Below are 19,446 nucleotides of genomic sequence, written 5' to 3'. Positions count from 1 at the left end.
CTCTTGTTTGTAATTACAGATTCACTTAAATATCTCATTAATAATTGTTTAGAATAAAAAATGCGTCAGAGCTTTTTTCTTTATAAATATGATACAATAACTATGAAAACAAAAAAAAGTGTAACCGCTATAGCAGTTGTAGTCCACTCGTGACTTTTTTCTACTCGTATAACCATATGACTGCTATAATAGTTACGTTAATAAATTTATATTTTTGTGTTAAAATTTATTATTAATACATTTTATAAAATTCGTAATTATGTATAAATGAATATAATAACTCGCACATTTCAGACAAATCCTTTTTATTTATTTATACTATATTGATATATTTATATCAACATGATAATTATTATAAAATATCTTTTTTATTATAACACAAAAAAAAATGCATTTGATACATACAATTTTTAAATAGTTAAAATTATTTATTTACATGATAATTTGAAAATCAGGGTCCTGGGCATCCTGGGCACAATGGTAGATTTGATGAACAATCTTTGCACCTCTAAGACGTAATTTTTCTAATTTTTTTCTTGTAAGACTCCCGACAACTCAAAAAGTATGTTTTCCTTGATCAGCCTTGAGTAAAATAAAAAAAAAATATTTATCTTACTCTTTGGTAATGGTATCTTCTCTTGAGAGTGACCTTGAATTTTCAAATTATTTCTGCTTTTTCCTTTATTCTTGTTGACGTCCATTTGTTATGTGAGTGGTAAGTGAATAAGTTTTCTGACAACTTCACGATGAAAATCAATAAAATGTCCTGTATACTGAGGAATTTTTTTTTTGTAAATGTAGAATGAATTCCACGAAGACATCAAGAAGATGAAATAGTACTTTCTTGTACCACTTGATGGTTATTCTAGGACTTGAATAATATGACAGCATTTGGTCACAACGATCTATACCAGACATATTTGAGTTGTACTCGATTATTTGTTTTGGTTTTTGAATATTTATCCAACGTTTATTTTGCACAGTGGTCATCAAAGGATGGTATCTAGTAGTAATGCTAAAAACATCCCTTTTGTCTTTCCATCTACTGACATAAATCGATCCCTTTCTAGAAAACTTGTGGCCTCCTTTCTTTAGTCTCCTAAAGTTTAACATCTTTACCTGTGATTTGAGTAGGATTTAATTTTCTATTTGATCTTAAAGTACCGGTTGTATGAGTTTTATTTTCAAGTAATATTTTCGACAAACCAATACTATTATAAAAATTGTCCATAAAAAGATGGTGGCCTTTATTTAAATATGGTCTCATAACTAAATCATTTACTTTTGATGATGAAGTATCTTCGATATTTTTCCCTTTATATATTTTTGCTGAAATTACGTATCCATTGGTGGTATAAAGTTCATAAAATTTTATTACGTACTTATGTTTTTTGTTTTTTATATACTGAAGAAATATTGAGCGGCCTCTCCAGAGCATCATTGACTCATCAAGTGACAAATTTACTGGCGGAGAGTAGGAGGACTGAAATTTTCATATAAGCATATTGAAAAGTGGAGATATTTTTACTAAACTATCATTTATTTCAACTGGAATACCTTCAGAACAATGTAAAACTCTTAAAAATTGTTCAAACCTTCTTCCACTCATTGTAAATGAAAATATGGGGTGATAGCTCAATGGATCCGTTCCAAAACATTGCCTAAGTACAGGTATACCAAGTTCCACTCTCAACAAACACAAACCAAAAAATTTTTGCAACTCAATCGTGGAAATTTCTTTATAATTTTGTACACGACCATTTTTAGTATGAGGGCGATTTAAATTAAGTTGTTTTTTTCCATATTTGTTTGATGAATTTAAAATAAGTTGCATTACCTCTTCATTCCAAATCTTCATAAAAACATCATATGGGGTAGCTTCATCAAAAATATCTAATTGTACACCAGCACTTTGTTCATCATAATTGAAATCTTCTATTTCATTTATATCGTCTTCCCAATCACTCACTGTCTACCTCTTCGTATACAGTGGACAAATTATCACATATGTTTGCATTGTATTCTTCCTAATAATCATCACTACTAGTAAAGTTTAATCCATCATCAGAAGAATCATCTTTGTCTAAAGTGTAAGTCGGATCATCACCTGAACCGATCGATTCTTCAAATGAATCTAAAATATAAAATATTTTTTTATGAAAAGGATGGTAATCTATCGTTGGTATGTATTTGAATTTTTATACTTTATTTTTTTATAATTATCTGGATCAGAATAATAATAAAATAATAATAATAATACCTGATTCAGATAAATCAGAGTAATCGCTGTTTGATTCGTCTAAAATCTGACGAATATCTTCATCACTATTATTGCTTCGTTTATTCATAATGAGAGAAAAATAAGAATAATATAGTACAAAACAAATATGTCATATCACGACTAAATCGAAAGACATAGTAATACGATTTGTATAAGTATGTATAATAATATACACATTACTAGTGACACCATCACAATTGTATTATGAATAATAAAGAAATACAAAAAAAAACTCACATTATTTTTCAATAATCTATTTTTAGAATACATCCAATACTTTGCCTGACAATTGTGCAAGTCGTAAATGGACATTTGATCTGACTTAATACGATAAAGCTATTACGAACATGACTACTATACGAGTTATGTCATTTTACGACTTCTAAATATATCACTGTTATAGCAGTTATAGTCAAATTACGATTTAAAACACATTGACTGCTATAACAGTGACTGTCCATCAACGTGTTAGATATCAATTGTTAAATACGTTGAATTGCTTTAATAGATATTTATTCATAAATATATTTATAAATCAACTAATAATTAGGAATAATGATAAAAATATGAGTTAATTTTGCTTTTAGAATAATCAACCAATTTCTTAAAATTAAACACTATCTACAGATTTGCATCGAAGCGTTTTTCATGATATTGATTTTAATCACTGCTAGATATTGTCTATACTTGTCCCAACTATGTCACGTCTATACTGAGCTACGACCCCACTGTGACACAGTTTTTTTTATATTTTTTTACATATTTTACCAAAAAATATGAATATTATAAACTAGTAGTTGAACACACAAATAGAGTTCAAAAATGAATAAATAACAAAGTAAAATTATTTAATTTAATAGTTGAATCTTGTCATATCAAACGTAATTTGACAATAAATACTTTAAAAACATTAAAAATGAATGATTTTAATTGTTTATATGGAGAAAGCCTTAACTTTCAAAAATAAAATTGCATATTTAAAATCATCGCGAAAAATTAACCAATAAAAGTGTATATTTGACTCTGATAAAAATTCTTTGTAGACCATTTATTCATAATTAACAACAAGTATTCTGAAAAGTTTTATATCAGCCTTTCAGTTTTTAACACATTTGACATAAAAATTATAACTACTTTATAATTTTTTATAACTTAATATATCCCTTAACTAACCAGCCTTCCCATAAGAATGACTATGCAATGGAATATTATTACCAATCCTATAAGTTACCAATACATAAGTACTATGAGTCTTATGAAATGACTATGCATACGGTAATAAATTGCATATATAAATCGTTAATGAAAAACTATAAAGTCGTACCTAATAAAAATCTTTTGTGAATTTACATAATAAATATAAATTGCAAAATCGATTTTCGTTCATTAAGGTACGTCTGAATAGTCGCGCATCAACTAATCATTCATTTTTATCGCAATTGAAATTATTTATATTAAAGAACCGTGATAGTGATTCATATTATTTGATAAGCGGCCTGTATTTAGTCCTAAGTAATTAAAAAAAATTCTAAATAAAATTAAACAGTTAAAAAGTTGAATAACACGGAAGTTTTATATTTAATTCATGACTTGACGAATAAGGTACTTTGAATGTTTATAAATAAAAAAACAGTATTGTTGTACTTAAATTATTTGTGACATACTCATCCTTTAACTGAAATAATGATATTTTTACGAACAAGTATGAAATAAGAGAATAATTAACTATTAATATCCGTAAGTAAATATTATTTAATTGAAATATATACAGATATTATCTCTGCTTGATGAAATATAGAAATAATTTCTAAATTTATTTTTCGAGTAATTTCTTTTAAATTAATTTAATAAATAAGTGTAATTATAATTGCGAAATTTACCATTAAAAAGTATTAACCTTCAAAAATATGTTTTTAACATTGAAATTTAATTTAATTTATTTCTTGGGAAAATATTATCTTATTACTAGTAATAATTATATGTAAATTAAGTAAAATTAAAACTATATTAAAAATATTATTAATTTAAAAAAAACTAAAAAATATTAAACTCAAAGCCACAAAAAATTAATGAAAAGTCAGTATGTGTTTAGTGTTGATAATGGTAACATTGTTTCCGAAATACGAAGTAACGACTTTTCATTAATTTTTTGTGGCTTTGAGGTTAATATTTTTAATATTTTTTAGTTTTTTTTAAAATAATAATATTTTTAATATAGTTTTAATTTTACTTAATTAATTAGCCACAAGTGATCAATTTTTATTATATAAATATGTAAATTACCTAATTTTTAAAATTTTTATATTTCATTTGATTTTTAGATACATTTTTTGAGATGCCTTGTCAAGGTTGTTTAAAACGGTATGTTTTCTTAATTTTCATTATTATAAATAAATATATATATTATTGAAGTATTCTTGTATATTCTAATGCATTATTATGTTGAGATTATTAAATTTTTAGTGATAGTAATAAGTAATTTATTTGTATTTAAACTCTTAATCAGAGTAATACAAAATCATGAAATAAATTGTAATTCAATAATGTATGATTTTCTTTTTCAATTGGGCATAATAATAATTTCTTCTACCCAATTGAAAAAGAAGTTCATAATTATTATGAATAAAGTCTAGATTTATATGCATTTTCTTATAATTACTAAGGGCAAGTAGCTCAGTAAAAGTAAAACATGTTAATGATTTATAAAACATAGAAATCACAAAAACAAAATTTTAGTGTTTATAAATGCGTATTTTAGAGATAAGAGGATATTAAATGTTTTCTACAAAATTTTGGTAGAAAATATTATAAAATTAATTTTTTTTTACAACCAAAAAATAACTATTTTTAATAATAAACAGTTTATCAGAAAAGTTTAATTAAAAATGGTTTATGAAGGCAATATAATTAAGAAAATAATTTTAAATAAGTTTTTTTAACAAGGCCTTGAATTTAATATTATTAAATAAGTACTTTTTTAATAGTAACGGTTATGCATAGTTAATGTAGGAGATCGTTTTAAATAGAAGTTTAGGATAGGAGAGGCCGACCATAAGTAGTTAGGCTAAAGGCGATGAAAAAGAAGAAGTGACAATATTATATGGTATTTTTTATTTTTCAAAATTACATTCTATTAATTATACATTATTAATTGAATTGAGAAATTTAATATAAGATAATAAAGAATGAAAGCCATGTTTTATAAAATTTAAATTGTTTTTCATTTTTTATTGGTAGTATTAAAATCATATTACCTAATATTAAAGTAAATTCTGGCAAACACGTGTATTTAATTATGATAATGATTTCATCATTATTAAATTATTATACATATTCTAAATTTAATTTTAATAAAATTAATGTACCAATTAATGAAAACATTTTTAAATGAAGAATTTTTCATTTAATATTATAGAATACTCATAATTATTATTTAAGAGAGAATTAAATTACATAAAATTTTTTTTTTTACATTTTGACTATATTTCTATACTTATTAATAATATTTCTTAAATACCAATAATTATTTAATTATTATAAACATTTATATTAAAGATTAGTAATATAATATAAACTTGTAAAACTAGTAATATTTAGTATTTTCAGTACAAATTCTACTTTAATAGACATTAATGTCATTTAACATGAATGACCTAATTGATTTCCTTGAATTAAAAATAAAAATGTAAAATATTTTATATTGAGTAAAATTTTCAATTTATTTTTAATAAAATAGCAAGTATTGTTTTATAATTATAATTATATGTAAGAAATGAAATACATAGGTAAATATATTTATATATATACAGATTATGTAATTATATACATTTTATACTGATGTATGGACATTCAAAAAGGTTTTGATGGGTCAATAAAAATTAATAAGTATAATTACTTATACAGTTACGGAGTGCACATACACTAATACAAAGTGCCCCCACTAGCACTACATACCCATACTATGTATTAAAATGCTTGTAATTCAACAATTACTTAACCTAAAGTTTGTTATTGAACCATCAAAATTTTTTTAGAAAATATCTTAAAATTGGCTATAGTAAGATTTTCAAAGAAAAATATTCAAGTAACATATAATATTTACTGGATCAAAAGTTATAAATTTTGAATATATACATGTCATAACTGATAACTCCTATCAATATTTTGTTTTATTTTAAAATAGCCGAATTTCAACAATTTTTTGACAAAAATGATTAATGGGTTGATATTAATTTTAAGATGAGTAGTTATTAAATTACAAGCATTTTAATTAATACTATGCGGTATGGTTGAATAAAGGTCGTAATGATGTATATTTAATATGCATTCTCCAGTAGTCACAAATTCAATTTATGTATTAATATGCTTGTAACTCAATAATTACTTATCTTAAAGTTGTTATTGATCATTTTAGTAAGAAAAGTACTGAAAAATTGACTATTTTAAGATTTAAAAAAAATGTTAAGTTACAATGAAATGTTGATTATACCAAAATTAATAGAAGTTGTCAATTAGTTTTATTCCACCTTATATTGATTGAAAACTGAAATAATTTAATTAAGAAAATAACTATACTATAAAAATTTATAGACAATGATTTTGGAAATTTATAAGATGTTTATATCTAAGCAGGAAAAAGAGTACAGCTGGGAAATGAATAGTAATATAAATAATAACACCTACACCTCACTTCCAGCCTTCACTATAAAATGTTAATAATTCCCAGAATACTGGTCCAAAAGTTGTTATCGACCAGTCATTTTATTAATTACAAAATTTTCTATTTTATAAACTAGTTAATGTAATAATTTGCATAATATGTAATAGTGTATATAATGTATCATACATAGCTAGATATGTATTTTGCCATCTAAAAGAATAAAGTTGACACCAATATAAGGTATAAGGGATGAACATAAAAAATACTATATGATTCATAAATTGTGTAAAAAATATACCTAAACGAACTATAAAAAAATTCTCAATATTATTTCTGTTTTATGACTAATTAAGAGATTTGTGATAAATGATTCACTTTATTGTTACGGACAGATTATTCGTCCTACACCAACATTAACAATTAACAACTACACTAGTGCCTGATCAGCACAAACGACCCTACAGCTCAACATGAGTATGAGGCACGCAGATGTAAATAAACCAATTACATACTTTTCTTAAGTTAATTAAAAACATAACGGAGGCAGTCGACATTTTACCATGCTTGCGGCAACATACCTTATTGATCTGATAACTTAACTCGCGCAGTATTGCTGTGGTTACTAAATTAAATACTATTATTATTTTACTTAAAACTGCTAACTGCCCTTTTAGTGGGATATAAATGATATAGGGCCAGCATTGTCCTGTTTAGGCACAGCTTAGCCAACTGTTAGGACCCTAGTGCTTTCCTGTTAGAAAAGCATGTTGCACTATATACATATGTGACAGCTTATTTTCTAATTATTAATTATATCTGATTAGAAACTTATTAGCAGTCAGTTTAAGAGTTATTCTTCTAACAATTTATGAAATTTATATCTACTGTTTTATGAAAATTTATTGAGGGGTTGTTAAATTTAGCCCTCCTTAAATTCTATTTATTAATCAATATGTTAGCATTAAAAATTAATTGCATAAAATTATGATGATATTCTGTTCATCATTCACCAATTTGAAGACACTTTCATCTTTAATTTTTTATGTATTTTTATAAAAATACTTTAAAAAAAAAAGATATGTTAAATAAAAAATGGTCTTTAACTTAAAGTAAGACTTAAGACATATGCCCCTATTGATTTGCCTTTGATTTACGGTATCTTTAGATGATAAATGTTATTTGAAAGAAGAGAGATCTAAATAAATTCAAAAAATAAAAAAATATGTACATTATTGCCATGTATTCATGGTAAAATTTAGGAGTTGCATCATTACCACAAATCAGGAAAATCTGGAAAATCATGGAATTTAAAAATAGTTATAAAAATCATAAAAATGTCAAGAATTTTGATGATTTTATCTGAGATTTTTAAAATTTGATCATACCTTTCATAGTTGTTAGTTCTTATCTTTTTTAATCACTACACTCATCCATCTAAGCATTCTCATCTCTTATACACACATTCTCTACTCAACCGCCCTACACTGAACCATACATCATAGCTGGTCTCACTACAGTGTTATAGATCTTACCTTTCAGCCTCTTTGGAATTCTTTAATCGTTTAATGCACCAGACATTTCTCTCCACTTTAACCACCCGCACTTAATTCTGTGTCTTACATCCTGGTCATTACCATCATTCGTTTCACAACTGATCCTAAATACTTAAAACTTTATATCTTACTTTTAATAACACTTTATGTTATTTTTAACTGATTAATCAATGTCAAAGTACCACATTTGAAATTCTCATAACATTTTCTGTTTAATTATTGTGTTTGGTTAAATATATAATACTCAACTTCAGAAGCCTCATGACACTTGTTTACTTAGCCTTATCAATCTCAAAGTAAGCACAGTTCATTTTTATTAGTTTTAAATAAATTTAGAGTCCAACAGTATAAAAATAAAATAAAACATTTTTATAAGTATATATTACACATTTTTTTGGTATTTTAATTTTAAAAATAAAAATTTTATATTTTCTTAAAATAAATTAGGTATTGATAGAAAATTATTAATTATGTTACAGGATTGCAATTCTGTAAAATTACCACTTTCTCAATTGTAACTATTTAAAAATAGTTTTATAGGTTTATCAAATATAAAAAATTATAAGCAATGATTTCAAAAATTGTCACAGTTCTTTTATTCATTTGTTTTTTAGTGTAAGTAATTTACATACATTTTATCATATTATGTATTGGTATGAACCATAATTCATTTTTTTATATCATGTTATATTTTTTTATTTATACAAGTGATCGGAATCTGGCAAGACACTTTCTCAGAGACTATTGAGAATTTAAAATTTTTGTAAAGGTAAAAAATATTTGGTTTAAAAAACTACAATAATATGCAGTTAAATCATTTTTTTTTATTCCTTTTGGAATAAAAACCCTTATTTATAATTTTTTAAAATAGGAACCCCTTTTTTTAACTTCATAATTTAATAGAAAAAGAATTTACAGTTTTGTCTTTACAATTTTTTTCATCCGATTAACCGTTTCCGTTTTACACATTATTTAATGATTTGGATGTCAAGTAAAAATTCATATTTGAGTTGGTTTTATAATACCGATGATAGCAATAATCTTTTTCGATAGTGACTATATATTAATGTTATTTCTCATTTAGATAACTGTCTGGAATATTATTTATGATAACTACCATGATAAATTATTTATGGGCCATTATAACAGATTATTGCCGCTACGGTAACAGCAATAATACTGATTGCACCGACACTGGTATAATAATACCAAATCAATGATGAATTTTTACTTGATATCCAAATTTTTAAATGTGTAAAACGGAAACGGTTAATCGGATGAAAAAGATTGTAAGGACAAAACTGTAAATTTCTTTTTTTATTATATTATAAAGTTAAAATTAATGATTCTCATTAGAGAAAATTATAAATAAGAATCTATCCTTGAAGTGACAAAATAGAGATTTTATGACATATTATTGTAGAGTTTTTTAAACCTAATATTTCTTATAATCACAAAAATTTTAAATTCTCAATAGTTTCTGAAAAAATGAGTGTCTTACCAGATTTTTAATCACTCCGTAAATTGATTATGATTTTATTTCATTCATTTTAAAAAGAGGAATTTTCATCAAAGTTATACTAAACAAAAAACTGCTTTAAATATATCTAATTATTTTGTGACTATATTGATTATAATTTTACTGTGGGGTATTATGATTCAAATAATTAAATATGATTTCTACAAATTTTAATTATAATAGTTCAAATATTAACTGTTTTTTGACTTAAAATTTCAATTGGGCATGTCAAAAGTTAAGAAAAATCCTTAACCTATCCTGTATTCTAATATATTACCAAGTACTGGATGAGACAGTAAAATTGGCATTAAAAACAAATTTTTTTAAGCACTTGATTAAATTTATTGTGTTAAGAAAGGTGTCCAAGTATTAAATTTTCGAATCATAAAAACCTAAAAAATGAATAGAAAATATACTTCTACTTATTAAGGACCACTGAGGCATTCTCTTAAGTAGAGGTTTCTTAAATGTGTATTTATTTTGGTCATTGCCGGAGAGAGGGAACATTCAATAGAAAAAATGCCAATCTACTTAAAAATTAAAGAATGTTTATCATGCTTTTTTGTTTACAAATTTCAATTTGAGTTTAAGAAATGGAGTTTTAAAACAAATGCTTTACAAGTCTCTTAAATTTTCATAAAATATAGACCGTTTAGAAAGTATTATGAACTGGTTCAAGTTTTTTCTATCTTGACTTTAATCTACGCATATATGTGTTTTAAGGAAGTCCTAAGCTTCTCTCAGCCAATTTACGCCTACGCTTAAGCGAATTTTGAATAATAATTTTTTTTTTTAATATAAATATTTAAAGAAGTTAATTTCGTAAGCTAATTACAATTTTCTAAACACTCATATATTTTTAAAAAACTACTCTTTACTAACATTTACTCGGAAAAGAAATTAAAATACAAAATGATTCATTTTGTATTTATATAAATAAGTATATTTAAATTTTGTAATTTGTTTTGTTGAATCCTCAAATATCCACCATTATAATGGTACGTTTACTCTTTCAATCATTTGTAACAAATATTGTTTTGCATAGTAAATGTATTAGTTTAAAGATATATGTGTCCTTACATTTTATTATTATGCTAGTTATTTTAATTTTAATTGCTTTTTCTATAGTTTAATCAAATCGGTAGCGCTATAGTGGCCGATGCGCAATGTCTTAGAATCTATACAAGCTCACGAGCAGCTTCGTTTGCTGAGCGAGAGATTAGTTCAATAATTGAAGGGATCTGTACAAAATCAAGAAACTTTTTACTATAAAAAATATATAATTTTTTTAATTTTCTGGCAGGTAGAAGAATACATGTAAAAATTTCTGGTTTTTTTTGTGTCTTGAAATTAAAAAAAAAATGAAGTTATCTTGTTTATGTACAGAGCCCTTCAATTTGAGTCATCATCCCTCTATCCGATGACTGATTAATCCGTTATCTCGGAGTGTATAAGGATAAAAAAACTTCCCCTTTGAAATAGACCACATTGACCCTTAATAGGCTGTAGTAGCTAAAAAAATATATCATAAAAATTATTTATAATAGTTCAAGACACTGATTTACAGAAATGTTAGTTTACTAGCCTAAAAATTTCACATCTTTAAATTGACATGATTTTTATTTTTAAATAAAAATCTATTAATTATTATTAATAATTGAACTATTATAAAACTTAAAAACTGCTATTTCTTTTAAACTTGAAAAGAAATAAATTATAGCTCTACAATTAAATTTTTACTATAGAAAAATAAATTGCATCAAATTATTTAAATTCATTTTTTCATTTACTATTTTATGAAATCATCAAATATTTTAATTGAATATTTAATTATTTGAATAAAATATCTAATTTCTTTGTCAAGACAAATATTTGTAATTTAAAATTTTAAAATTTGTAATGCACACTTATGAAGTATTATTGTATAATAGTGTATTAAATTTGTTTAATTTTTAACAAAATTATCTAACTAAGAACAAAATTAAACCCCTTCCCCAAAATCGTTTGTTCTGTATTAAAATTAATAGAGAAAATTATAAGGAATTAATTTTTTTTAGAAAACTGTACTTAGCTAGAAGAGACTTCATTATTCATTTTTGGTTATTTATTTTTTTTGTTTTGTAGAATTAGTGTTAAGGGGACCCGGTGGTCTAGCGGCCTAAAATTTAGCCTATTTTTAAAAATTTTTTTTGATATGACAGAAATGATTAAGGGTTTTAAATTTTTTAAGGCTTATTTTATTACTTATTAACAATACAAAAATGATGGTAAACACAAAAAAATTTTTTTTTTTTAATTCCAAAAGTGGCGCTGAAGTTCCCCTCTCAAAAAAAAAGGACCTGGCTGCTGAAGGAGGTTTTATCTCTCCCTTTGATCTGAAATTAAAAAATAAGACGGATTTTTAATCAGTATAAGTATAGTTATGGCAGGAACTAGAATAAAAAAAAAAAAAAATTTGACAAAATGGCGCGTAATTCAAAGTACGAGTCTGAAAACGACTCTCTTTTGCAATGTTTTTTTAATAAAAAAAATAGAAATACTCAACAGAAAAAATTTTCCTAGTCCCGGCGAGAGCCAGTACTATTTAGAATGACCTGTTAAAATTTTAGACGAATCGGTCGAACCGTTTTTTTTTTTTAGCTTCAGTAGACCAAAAAAAGTAGTTTCGAGATAAACGCGTTTAAAGTTTTAAGTAACTATATTCTCAAGAAATTGGATTGAAATATTTATATTTTTATTTCTTCAGAGACGGCTTTTTCGAAAACAATTTTGGTAACGGCTTCTGCAGCAATTTTTATGTTATTTACTATACTATAATAAGTACTGTTACAGAGGCCGTGTCCTAAATCCATCAATCCGCAAAAATTGTTAATTCCTTGGAAACCAAGGAAGCCCTTGAGTTGGAGCCCAACTCACCGATCGTCTACCTGACATTGTAATGGGTTTTAAATATAGAAATACTCGGAATTTTGTCACCAAATTTTAACAGTATATTTTTGAAATACTATACTTTCGAAATATGTAAAAAAAAAAAAATCGATTTTTCGAAAATTCTAGACCACCGGGTCCCCTCAAGATTTATAAAATAAAATAAAAAAGTTAATGTAAAATTTAATTAATTATTTGTCACTAATTATTCCATATATTTGCTTTTGACTATAAAAATATTCATTATTCATATTTTAATAATCTCTCATTGTCTTATCATTATTAAAAACCGGTATTTTATTCTCATTGTAATAATAGGGTTTGCTGCAGAAAAGAGATAGCTCAACATTTGAATTTATACGTCATATATTGTAAAACAAAAAAATTCTTTAATTTAATATTAGAAAAATCATTTACATGAATTTATAGTCAAGGAATTTAACGAATAAAATAACAAAAACCATTGTATTAAATGAAAGTATAAAACTTTGGTAACTATTTTCTAGAAAATATAAAGTATGGAGCTACTTTCTTTATGCAGCATACCCTTCCATTAACACATTAATTTATGTATGTATTTTGTTAAACTATTTAAATACAATTATTTGATTTACTAGGACTTGTTGTATTATATCAAGTTTTTTCGGAATAATATTATTACTCATATTTATAATAATACCTGTTGTATTCCGTTACTCACCACCACTTCAAAGGGGAATGATATTTTTGAATTATGGTAACTATAATATTATTTCTTATAAAAAATTTTTGTTGTAATAATTTCTAAATTAGTGTTAATTATAGTATATTTAATAATAATTAATTTTTATTTTCTCAAATATATATATATATATAATAATTCTTTAAATTACATCTTAAATACATATTTTTTAATTTTCAGTGCGTTATCCCAATAATAATAACTATATTCATCCTGAAAAGTATGGAATTAATGGCACCAGGAATTTTTACATAACAACAAACGATAATATTACTTTAGGAGTTTGGTAAGCAAATCAAATAGTAATTTATTTATTTATCTCTTTCATAAAAAATATTATTAAATTATCAATTTTATTTTTATCTTGTGTAAAATATACCTTTAATTATGATCTATATTTAAAATTTAAAATAACAGTAAAAAGTGTAATAAATTATAAAAATCATTTTCAGTCTAAAGATTTTGTTTAAATTATTTTGTATTATTAATTTTTATATTTTAAATTAAAAATTGCATTTACAAATATTAAATTATAAAAATTGTTTGCTTAATATTGTAGGCACGTTTTACCTGCTAAATTACTGCAACAGAATGAACACAGAAGCAACAATTTTGAACAACTTTTAGGCCATGGTGATCCTATTATAATATATATGCATGGGAATGCTGGTACGCGTGCAAATGAGCATAGAGTAATGTTATATAAAGTATTGCAAAATGTTGATTGTCATGTAATAGCTGTAGATTATAGAAGTAGGTATTCTTTATAAGCTATAATTTTGTATTATAAAATATGTTATTATAATATATTATTGTATATATTTTCAAGGTTATGCAGATTCAACTGATGATACAATAAGTGAAACAGGTGTTGTAAATGATATTATGGAAGTATTTAAATGGGTGCACAGTCGTGCTAATGGCTCTCCTATTTATGGTTGGGGACATTCATTAGGCACTGGGTAGATATTAAAAATATTACATTTTTGAAATGTGTATACATAGGATCTTTTTAAAATAATGTTAAAAAAGTATTAACATTTAAAAGTAATCAGATAATAATAATCTAAAAATTAAAAAGAAAACGGTTAAAGAGTAGAAGACATTAATAAATTGAAATGATACTCAAGTAAGAAAAAATATATTAAAAATAACCAAATCTTATTATATAATAGAACAAGGAAAAAAACGCTTTTCTGGGAAAATTACTTAGCGTGCTCGGATTTTCAAAATTTTTTTTTTCAACGAAAGTACTAGGTCACCAAATTTCAGGAAAATTTTTGGCCCTCGCCCGCGAGCGTTTTAAAATTTTGACCGTTTTTTTTTTTTTTTGAGAAAAACGCTCGCTGAAGCCATCGTTTTACGACTTAAATTTTGAAATTTTCATTAGATCAGCCCAATGACATTCCTGAGATATGATAAAAAAATCAATTCAATCCGTTCATTTTTCACCGTTTTACGAGCTTTTTTTTTTCACTCGCTCGAGACGCCAGAGCGTGCTGCCCGAAATTCTTGCGTCACTTAACGAAATGAAAACGATTTTTTTTACGATTCGCAATCATACCACAGCGTTCTGTACGTGTCAAGGAAGCGCCAAAAATCCGAAAATCCGAGATCCCAATAAAACTGGCCGCTACGAGTTTTTAAAATTCATCAAATTTTAACGATAAATAACATTTTTTCTGTATGCCAACAACACATTTACACGTCCTATTATATCTTATTATATAATAGAACAAGGAAAAAAAAGCTTTTCTAGGAAAATTACTTAGCGTGCTCGGATTTTCAAAAAATTTTTTTTCAATGAAAGTACACGCGCATGGTTTTAATATGTGCAGTGATTCATTTCTGCTCATACGTTTATTATGAACCTTAATTATATGGTGTAATATGTATTTTTATTAGAACACTATTTTGCATTTGCACATAGCACTATATTTTATCGAGAAATATATATTATATATAAATTTCAAGACGGTTATAATTATATAAGTTTGTACTTTCATTTTCAGAACAGTACATAATTAATAATCTTTTTTTTTTTCATCTATGATGTATGAGTTTATCGTTTAAATTAGGATTCATCTATAACAACTATATTGCCCAACGTTAAATCGCAGTTACCAATAATTTTATCAAAATTAAATTTTCTACATAGTCCTACGTATAATAGCCTGCTGAATTTTTTTTAATTATTCTATAATATAAACACAATTATTATAATTAGAATATTAATAATTTTTGTGTATACCAGGGGTGTATTTAAAGGAGATATGGGCCCCCCTTGAACCAGCGTTATCAATATTTTTTTAAGCAACTTCTAATAAATAAGGACCTAATGTCCTTTTTTTTCATCATTATTTTTAGCAAAAAAAATTCTATAACATGTTTAATAAAGTAAAAAATATTAAATACCCTCCTAAAATAATTTTTGAATTAACAAACGTCAACCTTATACCCAAACATTTTACTATATTCTCTTTTTGAATTTTCCAGATTTTAATAATAACATTTTTAATATATTTTTGTTACACTGATTCTGATGTAATATTTTTTCTGCAAAACAATTATCGTGCCCGGCGTAGCCGAGTACCCCTACCGGAATCAGTGACCTACTTATGATGACGGCCCAAAGAGACTTACGCGCCGAAGGCACTTTAGGCTTATAGGGCTCCAGGTCTGGGGCGGAGCCTAGTAATATTATATTATCATATGATAATTAATTGAACCAATCATAATATTTTAATTACTAAAGTGATAATTAACAATCATGGTTATTTGAAAAAACTTATAAATAAGTACTTTAAAAATATATAAATTATTAAGAGATTTTTTCCTTTTCCACTGTATTGAGTAGACTAATTTAATTTAAACACAATTCTTAGAATACTTGTCAATTTTCTATGCTTTTACCATCAGTAGCGAAAATATTACTATAGTAATATTTTTGATCTTTTAAAACTATAGAGTATATAATCGATTTTTTTAGGCAATTAAGATGTTAAACAAAAGTCTGAACTTAATACTCAATATATTTAACAATTTTTCAAAACTCGTATGTTTCTAACAAAATGGAAAAAAACAATTATCGTATCAATTTCTAAACTAAGCAAACACAACAAACAGCAGAATGTTTCAGGAATATTTCTTTTCTTTGAGCATTAAATGAAGTATTAGAAAAAATAATGAACAACAAACTCTCGTTATTTAGAAGAAAAAAAACTATTTGGTGAAATACAGTATGGTTTCCATAAAAATAGGAGTACCTATGATTCCTCTATTGGAAAATGGATCAACCCAATAAACCTCATAAAAAAGCAAGATATAATAATGTCAATAATGATAATTGGTCATTGCTATCTCACCCATAAATACTTGATGAATATGTAAGAGACAGATCCATGCACATCTTGTGAAACTTAAGTCACTATTAAACACCTACTATTAGAATGCCAATATATCGAAAAAATGAATGAAGCTAAACTATCAAACAATCTAGCAGAATACTTCAACAATTATCCACACAATATCCTCAGAACATTTTAAAAATCATCAAATTACAAAACATTTTGTAAAAAAATAAATAATAACTATCAAAACAAATGATTTAATCAAACCATTTGTTATACAAATTTTAGTATGTACAAAAAAACGTTAAAATTTAAATTACATATAATTTTGAAAATAATTTAACAATTTATAATAGCTTTAATATGTATTAACTATTATTTATAAAAAAATTTTTTTTTGACAGAATAAGTTCCCACGCTTTTTCATTATTGGAAAAAGAAGGACTTTTTTCAAAAGGTCTTATATTAGAAGCTCCATTTACTAAGATAAGTGAAGAAATTCGGGAATATCCTCTTGCTAAGGTTGTAATTATATTATAATAAACTGTTATATATATATATATATATATATTGTAACAATAATAATACCTTTTTTTTTTTTACAGATTTACGGTTTTTTACCTTGGTTTGACTATTTTATTATTGATCCAGTTGTAGAAAATGGTATTGTATTTGATACTGAAGAAAACTTAAAAACCACTAAAATGCCTGTTTTAATTTTGCATGCACGAGATGATGTTATAATACCTTATAAACTTGGGGAAAAGGTATAAAAAATTTTTAATTCAATTAGTAATATTATTATTGTTAAAAATATATCATAACTTTAAAGATGTTTATTTAATGATCATTTAATAGTGTGGTAAGATAAATAAAAAACATTAAAATTGGTTTCATATTTTTATGGCTCTTATAATCTCAAAATTTTTTTTTTTATTTGTATTATAGTTGTATAATTATCTAATGAAATCTAGAGATAATTCAACATATGTTGAATTGGTGTTATATGATTCTCACCTAAAATTTAACCACAAATTTATATGTAAAGATAAAGAATTAGGGAACAAAATCAAGTAAGAATTTTGTTTATTTAAGTTTTAGCTTTGATATGTAGCTGAGAGGTTTTACACTTCCTTTTTCTTTTATGTAACTGATACGTTAAAATAACATACATGTCATACTAAAGCTATTAGTGCCATAATTTTTAATTATTCTCTTCAATCGTCGTAATAAAAGGAAATGTCTCAAAATATTAAAATTATCATAAAACAGCCAATGTCAATATTTAAAATTTTAAGAACTTTCTTAAAAATAAAATTTTGGCAATGATAGAATCTATCTAGTTGAATCAACTAGATACAATTTGTGATCTTTCCATATCGTTGAATAAAATCTACTTAGTAGGGGTGGAGTAATCATGTATAGTAATACAAAAAAAACAAAACATATAAAAGTAAAATTAATACTTTCTTTGCTACCTATCAAAGGTAAAAAAAATGATATTTCTCATAAGTTACTTTATTTGTTAAAACTTTCTTATAGATCTTATTAATTTATTGGTAAATTCTATTTTTCAGGAAATTTATAAATAGTACTTCTAGCATTATGTCTTAATAAATTTAGAAATATTGTTTTGTGATTAAATAAAATTAAAATTTTTTTACTTTGAACAATAATTCCTTTATTATTTTCTTATTAGATTATGTTTTGTGATTTTAAAATTTGATAAATATTAAATGTTTTTGTTATTATATGTTGATCAATAATTATTGTTATATAAATAGTTATTTTTTATAGCATTGTAAATTATTATTGTATGTCATTTAGCAAAAATAATTAAACTTTACACAAAATTTTTACGCTAATTTTGTAAAAATGTATTTTTTATTTATTTTAATATATTTTAATCAATTTTATTTTGAACAAATATCACAAATAGTCTTACATTTTAATGGTTTTACCAATTAACAAATAAGACAAGAAATGGATATTAGTATAATTATGTATTGTGTTGTTGAAAGTAATTAAAAAAAACATGATTATTTTTACAATGTAATTATTTCCTCCAACATTTGAAAATTGTTTTATTATATTTTGTTGCCTCTTACAATCAAAGATAACTAAAAAAAAAATAATATATTTTCAATAAATTTTATTAAATTATTTGATTTTGAAATTGAAGTTAATAACTTCTCTAAGAAATTATTGTTATAACACTCAAAAAGAAATTAATCAAAAATAAATAAAAATATATTTTTAGTTGATATTATCTTTTGATCCTACATCGACGACTTGAACTAATAATTACTAGATTTTTTTAAATACACTATATTAATAAATGTTTGAGGTCATACATTTAAGCAATTGCTTTTTATATATTGATTTATTATTTCAACAATCGAGCATCATCAAATAAACCATCAGGGCTAGCTGC

General features: G+C 24.5%; 1 protein-coding gene and 1 long non-coding RNA gene across 4 annotated transcripts; one reads left to right on the top strand and one right to left on the bottom strand.

Moving 5' to 3' along the window:
• Nucleotides 1–288: 288 nt before the first annotated feature.
• LOC126899009 (uncharacterized) lies at nucleotides 289–2,373 on the bottom strand. The gene is made up of 2 exons (XR_007702460.1): nucleotides 2,261–2,373; nucleotides 289–2,134 (listed from the first exon to the last, which is right to left on the bottom strand). It is a non-coding gene; the product is annotated as an uncharacterized LOC126899009 (long non-coding RNA).
• A 1,387-nt stretch (nucleotides 2,374–3,760) lies between these two features.
• Nucleotides 3,761–18,742, top strand: LOC126899006 (lysophosphatidylserine lipase ABHD12-like). 3 transcript variants are annotated; one of them, XM_050673467.1, is made up of 11 exons: nucleotides 3,761–4,018; nucleotides 4,603–4,642; nucleotides 8,974–9,109; nucleotides 13,559–13,677; nucleotides 13,843–13,948; nucleotides 14,222–14,415; nucleotides 14,492–14,624; nucleotides 17,417–17,534; nucleotides 17,618–17,779; nucleotides 17,961–18,085; nucleotides 18,590–18,742. In XM_050673467.1, exons 3-11 carry the CDS (start codon nucleotides 9,063–9,065, stop codon nucleotides 18,624–18,626), a joined length of 1,041 nt encoding a protein of 346 aa, XP_050529424.1. In that variant the 5' UTR covers nucleotides 3,761–4,018; nucleotides 4,603–4,642; nucleotides 8,974–9,062; the 3' UTR covers nucleotides 18,627–18,742. The 3 variants fall into 3 exon arrangements, with proteins under 3 accessions (XP_050529424.1, XP_050529425.1, XP_050529426.1); XM_050673468.1 differs by lacking the exon at nucleotides 8,974–9,109 and having other exon boundaries at nucleotides 3,762–4,018; XM_050673469.1 differs by lacking the exons at nucleotides 3,761–4,018; nucleotides 8,974–9,109 and adding an exon at nucleotides 4,426–4,443.
• The last annotated feature ends 704 nt before the right edge of the window (nucleotides 18,743–19,446 follow it).

Source organism: Daktulosphaira vitifoliae, unplaced genomic scaffold (genome assembly GCF_025091365.1).
Source record: "Daktulosphaira vitifoliae isolate Bord-2020 unplaced genomic scaffold, ASM2509136v1 Scaffold_2, whole genome shotgun sequence".
NCBI lineage: Eukaryota > Metazoa > Arthropoda > Insecta > Hemiptera > Phylloxeridae > Daktulosphaira > Daktulosphaira vitifoliae.
The sequence above is the reverse complement of the archived record's forward strand: the minus strand, read 5'-3'. Positions and strand labels throughout refer to the sequence as shown.